Source organism: Etheostoma cragini, chromosome 4 (genome assembly GCF_013103735.1).
Source record: "Etheostoma cragini isolate CJK2018 chromosome 4, CSU_Ecrag_1.0, whole genome shotgun sequence".
Lineage (NCBI taxonomy): Eukaryota > Metazoa > Chordata > Actinopteri > Perciformes > Percidae > Etheostoma > Etheostoma cragini.
This window is the reverse complement of record NC_048410.1, coordinates 2,896,477-2,912,139: the sequence shown is the minus strand read 5'-3', so window position 1 is coordinate 2,912,139 and position 15,663 is coordinate 2,896,477. Positions and strand designations below refer to the sequence as shown.

The 15,663-nt window shown below is 42.0% G+C and overlaps 2 protein-coding genes and 1 non-coding gene across 3 annotated transcripts in view; 2 read left to right on the top strand and 1 right to left on the bottom strand.

The window, feature by feature from the left end:
* The window catches only part of si:ch211-117k10.3 (Krueppel-like factor 15), a 5,451-nt gene extending 951 nt beyond the window's left edge, over positions 1–4,500 (top strand). Inside the window, exons 2-3 of the mRNA XM_034868519.1 lie at positions 1,601–2,771; positions 4,111–4,500. Of these exons, the coding sequence (XP_034724410.1) occupies positions 1,672–2,771; positions 4,111–4,279 (1,269 nt within the window). The 5' untranslated portion in view covers positions 1,601–1,671 and the 3' untranslated portion in view covers positions 4,280–4,500. The remainder of the gene's footprint in view (positions 1–1,600; positions 2,772–4,110) is intronic.
* An 8,415-nt stretch (positions 4,501–12,915) lies between these two features.
* trnae-cuc lies at positions 12,916–12,987 on the bottom strand. Its single transcript has one exon. It is a non-coding gene; the product is annotated as a tRNA-Glu (tRNA).
* A 1,923-nt stretch (positions 12,988–14,910) lies between these two features.
* elk4 (ETS transcription factor ELK4) overlaps positions 14,911–15,663 on the top strand; it is an 8,864-nt gene continuing 8,111 nt past the window's right edge. The window contains exon 1 of the mRNA XM_034868512.1: positions 14,911–15,128. The gene's annotated coding sequence lies outside the window, so the exon portion shown is untranslated. The remainder of the gene's footprint in view (positions 15,129–15,663) is intronic.

The window sequence follows — 15,663 nt, the reverse complement described above, 5'->3', positions numbered from 1 at the left end:
AGTTCTGAAGGCAAAAGGGGGTCCAACCCGTTACTAGCATGGGGTACCTAATAAAGTGGCCGGTGAGTGTATAATGACTGGCACTAAATAAAACCAGACCAGTGCTAGAAGATTTTAAGTATTATTGTGGCCCATAGATGAAAATAGACCTTTTATTTTACATTCATTATAGAAGGCCTGGTGGAAATATTCTTTCAAGGGCTCTCATGTTTGACAATAAACAGTTGAGCTGCAAAGATTAGTTGTCAACTATTAAATTATTTGGCAACTATTTTGATAATCGAATTGAATATGCCATTTTTTGAATGACTTGTTAAATGTGAATAGGTTCTAGTTTCTCCACTCCTCTGTGATATTAAACTGAATATCTTTGAATTGGGGACAAAACGAGACCTTGTAAGATGTCACCTTGTTCTTTAGGGAACGCTGATCGGCCGTTTTCTGATGGACCAAAACACTAATCGATTAATTAAGAAAAATAATCGCCAGAGGAATTAAACACGTTCTGTCCCGTGTCATATGAAGTGGTCTAACTCTGGTTAGAGCTGGTTCAAGGCTGGATTAAATGGCCAACTGCCACCAAAGACCCCGGCTCTCTATACGGACACTGGTTTGGGAAGATGTGTTAACCCTTGTTGTCTTCCCACTGTCCATGCAACTTTTGTTTTTCTGGGTATAACTTTTAAAATGTAAACTATTTTTTGGTTGTCTTTTCTTCACACTTTTGTTGCTTTCCTGACATTTCTTTTCTGCCCTATTTGACATTTGTGTCGTTTTTTCCCGCTTATTTTAGAGTTCTTTTATCATTTTTTTCCCCCCAAATGCTATCAAATTGATTTAAACCAAATGTAATGAAAGTATTGTACTGATCATTTATTTTACTTTCCCGTTGTAGGGAACCATTCTTGTTTTTTATTCGTTATTTTATTTTATTTTTTTGAAAATTTTGTTGAAAAAACCCAAATTTCTAATATAGAAACCTTTTGAAAATGATCCAGATTTGACCCAAGGACAACAGGATAGTTAAAGAATCTGATCCACAAGTACAAAAATAACTACAGGCAAGTAATGCATGATTACCAAATAATTTAGCAATATCTTGTGTGTCAAAATCTCCTTTAAGACCTGAACTGTCGTATGTTTATATTGTGCTCGCATAAATAAATTCAGTTGTATTTAATCATATTACCCCAAACTAAAAGAAATCTTGAAAAGTATTATTTCAGTGTAGTCTTTGGACTGGATCTGGTGGGAACTTGGAGGTCATTTTTCAGCAAATTCTCCTCCCTGGGGCCCCTAAAAAATGAATCTCGTCTTAGTTTTGTATCAAAGTGGAAAATTGTCTTTGGCCCATCAAGTAAGTTTATGGAAAGTGATGCAATACAAAAAGGTTCAGTAAAAGATTGTTAATCCACTATTTAAAGGGACTTTCTAAACATTAGCAAACCAATTGACTGAGGAGAGAATGACTTATTAAAAATGTACTCTGTTGCCAAAGGGACCTGTAAAGTTTAAAATCTGGGCATTGAGCTAAATGGCTCTTCATGCTCTTTTACTTTCTGCTGGGTAATAAAATCCAATCTCAATGTTGCCTTTGCAGGTTTTTTTTTTTGGATCCCACTTCTGGGTTGCGTTTCCTCAACAGCCTCTCGTCTGGTTTGTCCCGGATCAATGGTGTCTCTCAGCAGCAGAACGCTGAGTGGGGAGAATGACCTGTTCAGAGACAGCAGCAGCCTGTTCTCCCTCGGCCTGGGGGACGGAGCCCGCAGCGAGGGGGGCAGTCCTGCCTCCTGCGACAGCCCCGACGCTGGGGAGCTGCGGGCTAAGCACAGCTCCAGCCTTGGAGAGGAGGAGGAGGATGAGGAGGATGACGAAGATGAGGACGAGAGGGGGAGTCTTCATATCTTTCTCGGAGCCGAGGGAGAAGAGGAACCCGCGAGTCAGGAGCCTACGTTGCCAGAGTTCCCTTTCCATCCCTCGTCTCCGTTCTCCCCAACCCTGGAGGACATAGATGAGTTCCTAAGGGAAAAGATGGAACTGGTCAAAGAGGGGCTCCTGGCCCCAAAAGAGGAGGCCTTCCCTCTACCCTGCAGTGACTCTCCTTCCTCCGCTGCACCCCAGGCTGCTTCCTTAGAGACCTGCAGTGACCAAGGGACTCGTGCCTCTCGTTGCCCTCTAAGCCCAAACATCCCTCAGAACGAGCAAAACAGCCCCGGCCCAGCGGACCATTCCCCTTCTGCACAAGTTAACCCCTCACCTTCCAGCGTAACCCCGCCAGTGCTCCTGCGCCCTCCGCTGGTTCTCCAGCTCCAGCCCGTGCCTCTGGCCCAGCCTCCGACTCCAGCGGGCTCTCCTCCCGGGGCCCAAAGTGGCATTTGGCTCACTCATCTGGTCATGGGGCTCCAGGGTGCAACAGGACAGAATCTCACTCTGCTGGCCCCACAGGTGCCCTCCACCGCTACCACCTTGTTATCACTAAACAGTGGAGACACCAAGACAGCTGACCAGAAGTATGTGAAGATCGCTCCTCTGCCCATCACCATGAGGACTCTAGAAATCACGGGCGTGACCGGGGTCGGAGGCCCGGGCAACGGCCTGTTGAAGGCCGTGGCCCCCCGGCTATCCAGACTGCCGCCCACAGAGAGGGTCCATAAGTGCTCCCACCCGGGCTGCGGGAAGATGTACACCAAAAGCAGCCATCTGAAAGCTCACTTCCGCCGGCATACGGGAGAGAAACCCTACACATGTAGCTGGCCTGACTGTGGCTGGAGGTATGTGGCATGATGTGTACTGTACCAGGTTTAATGGTAACTACTTAGTTTAAAGGAATACACCAAGCTTTGAGGGGATTTTCCCACTAGTTGGTGCAAGAGGCTGCAGTGGAAGGGCGCGTTGCTTCCATTACTAGTTAGATGTGCAACACAATCCAGGAAGTCTAGTTGGAGTATCAGATCCATGAGTATGAATTGTTATGACACACCAAACACTGCACAACTACAGTGTGTATATATAGTAAATATGAAAGAGATTGGTCAAACTTTTATCACACAAACCAACATTTTCATTTATTTATAAGTTTATAACATTAATCAAAATTTCTGTTAATGTGTCAGCCGGTTGGTTTTCAACTGTAGTCCTCTGGCCAGATGTTTGGAAACCAGAGCAATATGAAACAGTGAGGTATTAATGCAGTAACACATCTACAGGATCCACATACAGTTCATGTAGCCAACACAACACTGATTACAGCCATGTTCTTGAAACACGCAGAGCAGTAATAAGCAATGAGACAAAACAATTAAATACAGCACTTATGAGATATTGCTAGAGTATGACAAGCCCCAGTGCAAGTTAATAAAGAATAAGTGAGTCTTGCCTGTGCCCCGTGCTGGCTGTCTCATTTTTTCCTGTTCATTAAAAAAAAAAAAATTGTTGTTGATTTTAATGAAATGAGATATAGAATTATTTTTAATGAAAAAAGGGAATAATTCTCTGATTCCAGCTTCTAAAAAGTGAATCTGTCTAGTTTCTTAACTCTTCTGTGGTGAAAAATGTAAATCACTGTTTCCCAGATCCCGAGATGACGTCTTCAAAAGTCTTGTCTTGTCCACAACTCAAAGATATTCCGTTTACTCTCACAGAGGAGGGAAGAAACTAGAAGAAAAAAATGTTAAGATAATTTTTGGGGGCATTTTTAGGCCTCATTATACAGGACAGTTGAAGATGTGAAAGGGAGAAGGTCAGGCAGCAAAGGACCGCCGGTCGGAGTTGAACCCGCGGTCGCTGCAACAAGGACCGAGCCCCTGTAAATTGGGCACACGCTCCTCCAGGTAAATCATCCAGGCGCCCCGAAAATATTGCTGTCATCAAAAATTGTTAATCCCCCCCCCTAAGAAAGAAGCTGGAATCAAATAATTTGTAATCAAAACGACTAAAATGAATCATGAAAATGGTTGGCAATCCATTTGATGATTGGCGACCAATCGAATCCGACGTGTTTGGGTTTGTGGCCTTCATCCTGGTCCTCATCAGTCAATGAATGAAAAACCTTGGTGGATCTCTCTTTGGTAATGTGTCCCTTACGCCACCCGTCTGCTCTTGTGTCGCCAGGTTCTCCCGCTCAGACGAACTGTCCCGTCACCGCCGCTCTCACTCCGGCATCAAGCCGTACGAGTGCTCTCTGTGCGAGAAGAAGTTCGCCCGCAGCGACCACTTATCCAAACACACGAAGGTCCACCGCAGCTCCAGGCCCAGCAGGATTATCAAAGGCACTGTGTGACACCTTCAGCTGGCCTAGACCCTGCCCTGCCCCGATCTGGCCTGGCCTGGCCTGGCCTGGCCTGGCTTTGGGTCTCCCTCAGGACTTTTGGTGCTTCACAAGCAGAACTTTCAGAAGAATCGAGAGTGCTGGCTGCTGTTCTCCCCTCCTATTTTCCTTCCTTCCCCTCTGCTGTTGTCTTTCCCTGTTCTTTCTGTTCTCATGCTGAGCAGCCACCTCAGGGAAACACTCAGCTAAAAGAGGATTTCCTGGCCTTTACACACACACACACACACACACACACACACACACACACACACACACAGGAGACAAGTCTTACAGAGGCCCCTCTTGCAACCACTGCTTGCGCTGCTGTGACCAAGCTACCAGGTGCTGTTGGAAGTCGGTTGGTAAACCAGCAATAGGTGTGTCTGTAATTCTATCATCCCCTTTCTACTTTTGTGCTTGCTCTTCTTTCAAAGTCAAACTTCAGGGTCCACATGGATAGAGCTTCCCGTTTTTGTACGTTGTTAAAAGTGAAAATCTAACGTCACGTTTATTTCAGGTGTCCTTATCACATGGACATGGACGTTCACGTGGCAGAGCGGGACAGCCGTCCCTGTATAGTGAAATTAGGATTAGAGCAGAAGGATCTCCTCTAAATAGAAGTCCCAGTTCACTCTGGATTTAGGGTGCTCCGATTGACCGGCGACCGATCCTCATCGACCGATATTTGTTTTGAATAGTTTGATCGGTGGTCTCTATTAAGGCTGATCGGAAGAGCCAATCAGAGGACGCAAAACAGGCGAGACAATTAGCATGGTTTAAGTTGTGTTTCTCAGAGAGTACATTTGGGCCATGTTGATACCTGGGTGTGCGTTGCGGAGTGTGCGTTGGGGAACCCCCCCCCCCCACATGTTAACGGTGGTTATAACAGACCACACAGATCCGGTAACCATAGGGATTCGGCATGTCGCCTGTTTCTCAGCAATAATAGACAGCGAAAATGATCTGTTATTTGTCATATTGACATATCTGCAGCATTACGTCTTTTACTACCGTTCCAATGTCTATATCTGTGAAATGTGTCACAGACAAACTATAAGTACTTATTTTTAACTTTCCTTTTTGTCTGTTTTCCAATTAAAAGCCCTCTAGCGTTTCTGTGGACAGAATCCCTTGTTAACACGAGGGTTTTATTGTGAAATATTTGCGGGAACGTGTTGTTGAAAATGCACACGCTGCCTAACCTTTCTCTGTCTAAAATAAATATAAATGACATTTATAGTGAAATGAAACAATCTATTACTGATGGCCATAATCAAAGGCAAACGTAATGTAGAAAGACAGACCTGGCGGTCTATGTGGACACGTACCGGGAGGGGTAGGCCATGTGACCGGGCTAAGAGCGGATTATAAGTTGCACATATTGCGTGTCATATATATAAAGAGTTGTCGATTCATGACACTTTCTCAACGCTTAATTTTAATACTTAACATATAATGTTAAGAATAGTTACCTTAATAAATAATGCTGCACAATAAATACAAGGTTTCAGATAGACCCTGTAATTGATAGCGGCGGATGCTGCTTCCTGCGGTCGGTGTTCCAGATCAAAGCGCTCTTACTCTGAAGGAACAGTGGGACTCTACAATTAGGAGTAAATGCTGAGACGTCTGATGTTTTATGCGTCCAACCCTGGCCTTCGGATGCATTCGTCCAATCATGAGTCGACCCGGATGCCTTTTCTCAGCCCCATTTTGCCCTAATCTCTATTGATGCCTTTGTCCATATCACTAAACCAACCTCACTTGATTCTGCTGTTTATCATATGACTGCTCTTGTTTAACTGTGATTCTGAACTGGGGGTTGCCAAACCAGAAAACCCTGTTCTGGCCCTGTGGGTGCATGAAAACAACACCGTCGGTGCGTGACAGGTCATAAGCTCTTTGTTCTTTGAAATTCTCCTTGATTCCTCGGGCAACCAACTTATGTGGCCTAGAAAACTACTCGACCTATATGTTATATTTTGTCTCAATGGTGCAAAATTGATGTGAAACACTGCTCGTTCTTATTTACGGTAGCACTTACTGTAATCTTCAGTTGGTTATAGCAGCAAGAAAAGCTAATAGTTTAAGCAGTTGGAGAGGTAGCGAACATTTACTCAATCATCTGTATTAGCATACTCAATACAATGTGTACTGAACATAAAGTACAACGATGACCTGTACAGCTTCTAGCCTTTATATACCGCTAGATGTTTTTTTATCGATGAGGATTTTCAATCAGTGCATTAAGCTATTAATCGTGTTTCTGGAGAGGTCTTTGGTCTGTCTTGTGAGTTTTTGATTGTAGCGTGATCAATCTGTGGAATGTCAGACTGATTATGGTCTAGGATTTGGAGTGCCACTCAACCCATTAACAAACAATTATGTTGAGTCTGCTGGTCTCAAGTGCACTTGTGTTAGTGGAAAGTGAGAAAGTCATTGTGCTCTTATGGCTGTTCTGTAATCTATTGGAACCGTAAAATGCCACAAAAACGAAAGGAAAAAGACAGTTAAACTGCGCGCTGCACAGTGCAGTCACTATTATCATTTCTTTGATCTCAGTGTGTTGGTGCTTGTTAATCTACCAGTGCTTCACATGAAGAGACTGTGTAACTGTAACTGTGTAACGCCTCACATAACTGGATTGTCTCTGTAAACAAGCAGACGCTTACTACTACAGACCGTAGGCTACCGGCAATCTTAACGTAGCTCGAGCAACATTGGTGCTTTTGGATGAACTCAAACGTAGAGAACTTATGCATGTAGCTGTGCACGGTCATTTACACAGTAACCATCCTCATATCTCTGACTCTTATAGCATTATGGATACATTAGGTTTTACTCTTACAAACAACAACAACCGTGCTTAGTAATGTAGAAACCCATTTATAGCAGACAGACAGACTGGCAGACGTGTTTATCTGTCTGAACCAGTGCTGTCTTTGTGTCTGAGCCTCCCCAGGCTGCTTTAACTGACCTACATCCAGACCTGTATTCCCTCATTATCCACTTCTCTGTGTCTCTCTCTCTCTCTCTCTTTTGTCTCTTTTTCTCTCAGTCCTGCCTGTGTATCTGGTTAAACACACAGGCTGTATTTTATTTTTTATTTTGTTTGAATACCAGATGTGCTATTTTCCTATTTGCAAAAATAAAAAGCAAAAAAAAATGAAAATGCTGAATCCGTTGCCTTGTTGTTATTTGATGGATGCTTCCTGAAAATAACTGTTAGGGCAATTACGAGGACAAAACGGGAGCTACGGTAATAGCTGGGTTAATGCACAGGTGTAGAAAATGGGCGAAAAAAGTCATTTTTAATGCACCCTCTACCATTTTACATAGCACTATAATGACGTTATTGTGTGGACTGTACGGTCCTATTTAGACATCAACCAGCAAATGATTGTCAACGCTGATTAGACGTCACACCAGGGCTGGAAAGTAATTAAGTAATTACTGTTTTTGCACACTGCTCTCATCGACCTTGTCTCAGTTGTTTCCAGTGAAAAAGCTCTGATTAAAAAACACTTGGCTATGCTCATTGGTGGAATGTAACATTTACTCAAGTAACACTGTGCTTGTGTACAAGTTTGAATGTTATTTTGGGGTATGTTAGGCCTTTATTGACATGACCGCTAAAGATATTAAAGGGGAGAGAGGGCCGAGGGTCAGAGTCAAACCCCTGGCCCGCCGCATATGGGCGCCCCCTCTACCAACTGAGCTATCCAGGTGCCTAATTACACATATATATGAGGTACTTGTACTTTACTTGTGTCTTTTCTTTTTGTGCCACTTCTACTTCTACTCTGCTACATTTCAGAGAGAAATATTGTACTTTTTACTCTACTACAGTCGTCTGACCGCTTTAGTTACTTCACAAATTAAGATTTGTACACAAAATGCGTGTAGTTTAAAAAATATATTATTATTTTTATTATATGTCAAACTACCCAACAATATAGGCCCTCGTGTACAGCTGAAGTGATCAGCCCATTAACCAATTGGTTGATTAACAGAACTGTGTGGATCGTTTCCAAAATGTTTCTGCATTGAGTATTTTTTACTTTGAATGCTTTAAATAACATTTTCAATGCAGGACTTTTACTTGTAACAGATTATTTTTACTGTGTGGTATTAGTGCTTTCATTGATGATCTGAATACTTCTTCCACCACTGCCCATTCAACATGCCCTGCACCAAATGACAACGTTAGCGACTGGCTTGGGAAACTATTGGAGCATTCGACAGCTTAAGAGCCAGGTATTTCTCTCCGGAGTTGGTGAAGACCAGAACAGCAAAAAAAAAAAGAGAGAGTGAATGTTGGACTGATATTGACCAACTGGAGAAGGGCACACATGCATATTGTGCTCAGTGTGTTGGATGTGTAAATACAGTTTGCTATCATGTTCAACTAGTTTTACTGGCCAAAGAAAGCTAATAAATCAGTTTTAGGTACAATTCTTAGGAACTTGTACTTGTACTGATCTGACTCCTGCATGACAGTACAACACCTTTAAGGACCTTTTTACACCTGAACGTCCGGTCCAAGGTTCGAGTTTTTGTTACATTGCACACATTTGATCCAGATAGTTTTGGTTTCCCACTGCAGTTATTCAAGCGTAATAAATAACTGTACATGACATAACTCTGTCCTGTCGTCATCAAATACATGAGCCACGTCTCCTGATACTTGTACTTGATTGGTTTGTAGACGGGCGTCCCTGTCCTCTCGTGTCCTTTCTCTGGTGTAGGTATTCTTGTGATTTTGTTTTCCGGCTGACTGCTGCTTATCGCGGCTCTTTTTGTTTTGTTACGCTGTAGAGAAGCAAGACACGGAAACTTTACATGGGTTTTGAGGAGCTGGAGCATGTATTTAGTATTGAAAAGGATTAGGGCCACATGTAAAACAATGTCAGCAAAGTCAGCATTTAGAGAATAAAGTCAGAATTCTGAGATTGAAACCAGAATTTAATTTATTCTCAGTCTCCTGACTTTAAACCTCAGACCTCAAATACATTTTTTCACATGCGGCCCTAATCCTTTTCTGAAATTCAGAGACAAACTTAAATAAATGATTCCCCTTTTTGCCAAAGGCCCCATCAAGGACCCCCTTTTTGAAAGCCACTGCTCTTAGACAGCAGAGAGGGAGCTGCAGCTCTATCTGCACGTGTTTCCAGTTGGAAGTCCTTGCACTGGGAGCTTCCCAGTTGTGTTTTTCCGGGAGGGAACAGCAGAAGGAAACGGCGACTGGCTTCAAAACTCAAATCTAGGACGCCGCCTTTCCTGCTGTGCTCTTTGACACTGTTGCTAATCTGGCACGATGCAGTAAAAGTGGAAGCTGCTCATCTGGTTCTTCTGTTATTTCATTCATAAACTGCCGCAGGAACGGGAGGACAGGGGAGGAAGGGAGGTTCCTTTTGGAAATGAAATATGACCACAGGCTGTAACTTAATATCATGGCTGACAACAATAACCAGAGGTTACTGTTGGACACAGTGCTGTGTTGTTTTTTTCTCTTTAAAGAGGAACAATACTGCCTTTAAAAAGCTGTAAATTTCTTCAGATCGGTAAGTGTGACAAGGATATGTCCATCCTAAAGAACAGAGAGAAACTTTGTTGTTCTGTTTTATAGATAGCTTGAAGCTAATCCTTCCTCAATTAACCAGAAACTTACTCTGAGGATGTAGTTCTCTCTTCTTCCTTCACTATGGCCTAGTTGGAAACCAACCTGAATTTATTTGAGCAGCTTTTTCCGGAGGCTCAAACTCAAGTCTGATGACGTAGATGGGACGAGGGCAACCTGGCAACCTGGCAACGTTGTTGCTTCATTGCTGGCCCCTGACTGATTGGCCCTTGGCGCACACATCCCTGGATCACCTGACCCTGGAAAAGTGGCCCCTGGATTGTCCTCTCTGTCCCCTGTCATGTCCCTTTCATTGCCCTTGAAAACCACCTCCATTTCTCCCTCAGTCTCTGTAACAACAACAAGGTAATGTTGCTGTGTCATCTCCAACGTAAGGGTACACTGTAGAAAAGAAATTACAGCAAAACATTACTGTAATGTCAATCAAATCATCCGCCACAATCAGAAACCAATAAGTATAAGTTCATCTACTGGGAATGGGTAATTAAATAGAAATATGTAGTTTATCTACATTTTGTGTGTAAATCCGTAGAGAATCCCTGACCTCTGGTTGTTTTGAAGCTGGATGCACTAAAATGAATAATGTAATAATCTCATTGGGAATGTAATCTTTCCTGGAATGACATGAAATGTGGAATATTTTTAGCCGCATGTATAATACCGAAAGTTTAATTTGACAAAGTTGTTGTTCTTATTCATACTTGTTTCTACTTGTCATATTTCTACTTATGCCGGGTTTCCTTTCTCAGAGGATTGTTGTCCTTCCTCTCAGCCCTGATCCTTAATCCTTAACCTCAGCCTAATGTATGTGGAGGGTTTTTTTTGGTTTATTAATCACTTATAATATTCCTCCCTGTTCCTTCACTTTGTTGTTGTTTTTCAAGTTCGATACACACCTGTTCACACAGTCGCTCTTTTGATTTATTTATTGATAATCAGCTCACACAACACTCAAATACACACAATATTCATCCCCGGTCCTTCACTTTGTTCTTGTTTTTCCAGTTAAATACACACACACACACACACACACGCGTTCTTGTTGTCTCACTCATTGTTTAATAAATAAAATGCTATTTAATTCATATATGCAAGTGTAATGAGTTGTTATTCTTAAATTTATTTGATACTTTGTGTTTAGTCTTAAAATGATCATGGTTGTGTGGTCAGCTCATGCCTCATCAGAAGAAGTGGGCTGGACACTAAACGTTGAATGGACTGTTGCTACTCAATCGCTCTCTGACCACGGGTAAATGAATCAGAACTACAAGTAAAATCAAGGAAATCCAATAGTCCAGTAGCGCAAAAAAGAACACCTTGAATCATCTTTGATTTCAAAACAGTGATGTACTAAGGTAAAAGTTAAGGTTAATCCACTAAAACCAGTAGCCTGGTGCTACCCATGCTAACACAAACATCAAGCTTTCCCTCAAAATTAAAAATCTATCTAAGTAGGCTAATGTTTAAACATAGCTTTCAGTTGTCACCCTTTCACTCCAAATGTAAACTGACATCTACAAATAAGCAATAATGCAATAACAATCACACAAGTACTTGGGTTTGTGTTTTCATTCATATTTACCATTCAATATCACAATCGCTGCTGTCAGTCCCATCAGAGCCCGTCTACGGAGAGCCTGTTAGCTCCTATTAAGCCCCATTTTGCCGAATTTGGGTGCAGTCCCACCAGAGTTCCACTGGGGGTGATCTCGGGTGAGTGCAAAATGAATGGGAGTCTATGGAGCTAGACGGCTGAATTTGTCTCTTTCGCCTGATTGTCCTTGAGAAATCTCAGATTTGATTGTAGTTTTTGCAAATTAGGGTTAGGACATGGATTATAGGTTGAAAGTTGAATGAACGAGTACTTATGTCCTTTCGATTTCTTACAGGTTGTTGTTGTTGTTGCCCATAACACAATAGCATTCTGCTAATGGATGCTGATTGGTCAGCGGAGGACTGATTACAACCGGAGATCCCGCCTGATGGCATCCGAAGTGAAGCCAGAATGTCAGAGTGAAATCTTTAAAACATTAGCAAAATTCTCTCTAGCACGTGTCTTGACAGGGAGAGCCTAACCCGTCAGCTGTGTTGTCGATGCCTTGAGAGACAAAAAAAAGAAAGGGACTCAGAGCTTGCCTAAGTTAACGTTACTTTAGCTAAATGCTAATTTGGCTAACTGCTAGCTGAGACAGCATGTAATAACTTTAAAAGACCTTCAAAAAAATAACCGTTAAAATATAAAAACAGCTGTTACGTCAGTTCTACTTTACTTGTGCTCATTTAAAATACAATCAATCAATACTTAGGGGATAGCAAAATTAGCTGTTAGCAAAACTAATGTTAGCTTCCCGGTGGGGGGTGTCACTCCCCGATGTAAGTCGAGTGCAGATTTGAGTCACGCATGCGTCACTTTGTGACAAGTAGCATACAAGATGCTAACGAGAGAGATTTCTGTAATATCAATACAGTAAAAATGGAGCTACTTAACGAAGTTTGTTCACTGCTGGCTACAAGCTAGCAATCAAACACAACAAAGGCTGCAACTTGAATGGCGCTTTCAGCTAACGTTAGCATTCAAACAATCATAGTTAACTTCAACGTTTTTGAAATGATTTCCATATTCTGTTATTTGTAATCAGAAAAGTTTATTATTTCATGGATTTCACAAATTTCAATATGACCCGTTATGCCGTAAACCGTATAAATCTGAGCATGTGCAACTCAATTTACAACAAAGAGTTACAGAGGCTAAAACCACTATATCGGAAGCGTGGAACAGATCGTGCAGTGCCATAACTCCTCGTGAAACAGGAGTGCAATCTGCGCGTGCGCATGACAGATCATGTGAGGAAGGTATTATGGGGCCAGGGTGTGTCAACTCTTCTCTCTCCATCTCTCTCTCTGAGGTGAGCTTGGTTGCACCGGGACATGATCCGCTGACTCTTCCTGAAAACCCCCCAAAAGTCAGTTCCCTGACCGGGAATCGAACCCGGGCCGCGGCGGTGAGAGCGCCGAATCCTAACCACTAGACCACCAGGGACTGCGTAGGTTATTAATATTCAATAAAAGAAATCCTGCAGTGATGGTCCGACAAAACATCTATCTATCAAATCTAAAGCTGCAGATCCCATCTGCTCCATGACGCGCTTTAGTCTAATTGTTTTAGATAAAGACAGAAATAGATGAGGGATTTTTATTTACAGCACATTTCATTCAACAGTAGCGTAAATCTAATGTGTTTTGCGTTGAAATGCACGTGCAAATAGCAATCACTTAAAGCCATTAAGGTAAGCAACATCCGGGACCACAGAGATACCTGTCCTGTCCGCCAGGTGGGGAGGTTGTCCTGACAACAACGGAATAGCTCCCACCTGGACAACTGCGCCTGCTGGAGATGAATGAGTGAGTTTATGAGTTATTAGGAAGTTACAACCAATCACACTAAATGCTTTGCATCAAATGTAGAAAATGGGATTCACCTTTGTGTGTGACGTAGCCCTGTGATACTCGTGCGTCTGCCCCAAAATACATGCAGTCAGGGAACAGCACATAGACGAGTGCTTCCCTCACACACCTCTTACTCTGCTTTCATGTTTTTCATAATTTAATTATCAACAGGTGCCAACTTACATTTCCCAACAATGGCTAGCTGCTTCTTTAATTAGAAGCAGCTAGCCATTGCTGGGAAATAGATTAGATTAGATTCAACTTTATTGTTATTAAACAGGAACAGGTACAAGGCAACGAAATGCAGTTTGGGTCTACCCAGAAGTGCAAGAGCAGCAGGTGCAGGATATACACTGGTTCCATAAGTGCAGGACATGGATATGTACTGAATAAATATAGAAATGAATACTATTATAAACAGAATTGTACAGATGGGTTTGTCCTATGAATATAAAATATAGATAACAAGTATTGTGAGCAAGATTTACAGCTGGATATGTACTGAATATAACATACAGGTGGATATTACTATAAGTAAAGATATCTACAATGAACATAATATACTAATGGTTTACACAGAGTTTACAGGTGAATATGCAGATTAATATTTATACAGGCGGATATTATTATAGACAGATTTTTTTACAGATAGATATAATAAGTTAGGCTAAAATGAGCAGTATAACAATGATTAGTACAGATAAAGTTTGGGCAGAAGCTATCCGAATTAAAGTACAGTGGAAAGTAATAAAGCGCCAAAATGAGATGCTCTCTCCTTTATTTGCACCAAATCAAATTATTTGACAGCGCATTCATTCATCTATCACCTGAAGTAGCTGCAAAATGACATAGAATATTGAGGAGTTTCTCAAATTGTCAAAAAAAGTGCATTAGAAAAACTTATTCTCTGATAATTTGAACTTGTACTCAGTCTCAAAGCCTACTGGTGCGCTGAAATCGTTGTTTTGATTTGTTGTAAAATACAAGCCTGGTCTAGATTAATAAAAAGTCGTAGTTTTTATTGTAGTAAATGTGTAACTGTGTGTTAACAACACAGTGAGAAACATCACAACCAGAGGAAAAAGAGAGGAAGTGATCTCAGCTTGATTTCTATGCTACATTTGGGTACACTCAGAAGAATCGGAATTTTGACAGACATGCACGAACAAGCAAAGTGGGTGCTGAGAGAGAACATGCAAGCCGCATCAAAACAGTGAATGTTACGTGTGCAACATGACGTTTAATTTGCGATAATATTAATTGAAATGTTCCTTTTTTTCCATGCTTCTCACTGTTTTTAGCGATTGTGATAATGATGATAATACTAATACTAATAACGCCAAAATATCTCACTAAAGCGCATTTTCGGAACTCAAACCTGCATAAATTCTATATAAAAACAACAACTCGTGCCCATACACTAATACCACACAAAAGACCCTTCTTTGTTTTCGAGGAAAACGACTCGCTACCTGTTTAATACAGTTGCGACAGATCTCGATTCTGCGGTGTACGAGGAACATTTAACGCAACATATTTCCTGTTCGAAAGATAGCTACACCGTCAGTTCAAGTCTAATGCAGTTTAATGTATTTTATGTTCAGGTATTTCCTATACACTCTGTTTGAAACGTGTTTCCTGAGCTATGGCACGATAGAAAGCTCCCCAACGATGTTTTGGGAATATTTCGACGTGGCTCGACGACTCAGACGTTCAGCGGACTGTACGAGCGAGGTAACGATAATGTTAGCAGACAAGCTAATGTGAAGCTAGCTAACAGCTAACTTACAGTAAACGTTACAACAAACGGACGCAATGCATTGATTTGTTTGTCTCCTTTATCGTTTACACGCATGCTAAACACGACAGTAGCATTTGGGCTCCACACTGAGACTTTAAACGGTCGGAAAACAACTGGGAGGATGTGTTGACGGCAACGAAGCTAACGTTATTCATCAACAAGTGGGCTTTTATTTTGCACTATGTGGGTGCCCAGGCAACCCGGACCGAGCGTTAATAACAGCGGCTGGATAAGGTCGTATGGCTGCTATATGACGCTAGTTGACGTTATCTCCGTGTTCCGTAGGAAATGTTAACGTTTTCTGTCAATGTCAGGCGTTACATAACGTTCATTGGTAATCTTTTTCCCTGGCAGCAGTTTTGACGCTGTCCTATTTCTCCCATTTCACCCGGTTTAACATGACAGTAGGGACAGATTGTGTGTGTGTGTGTGTGTGTGTGTGTGTGTGTGTGTGTGTGGGGGGGGGGG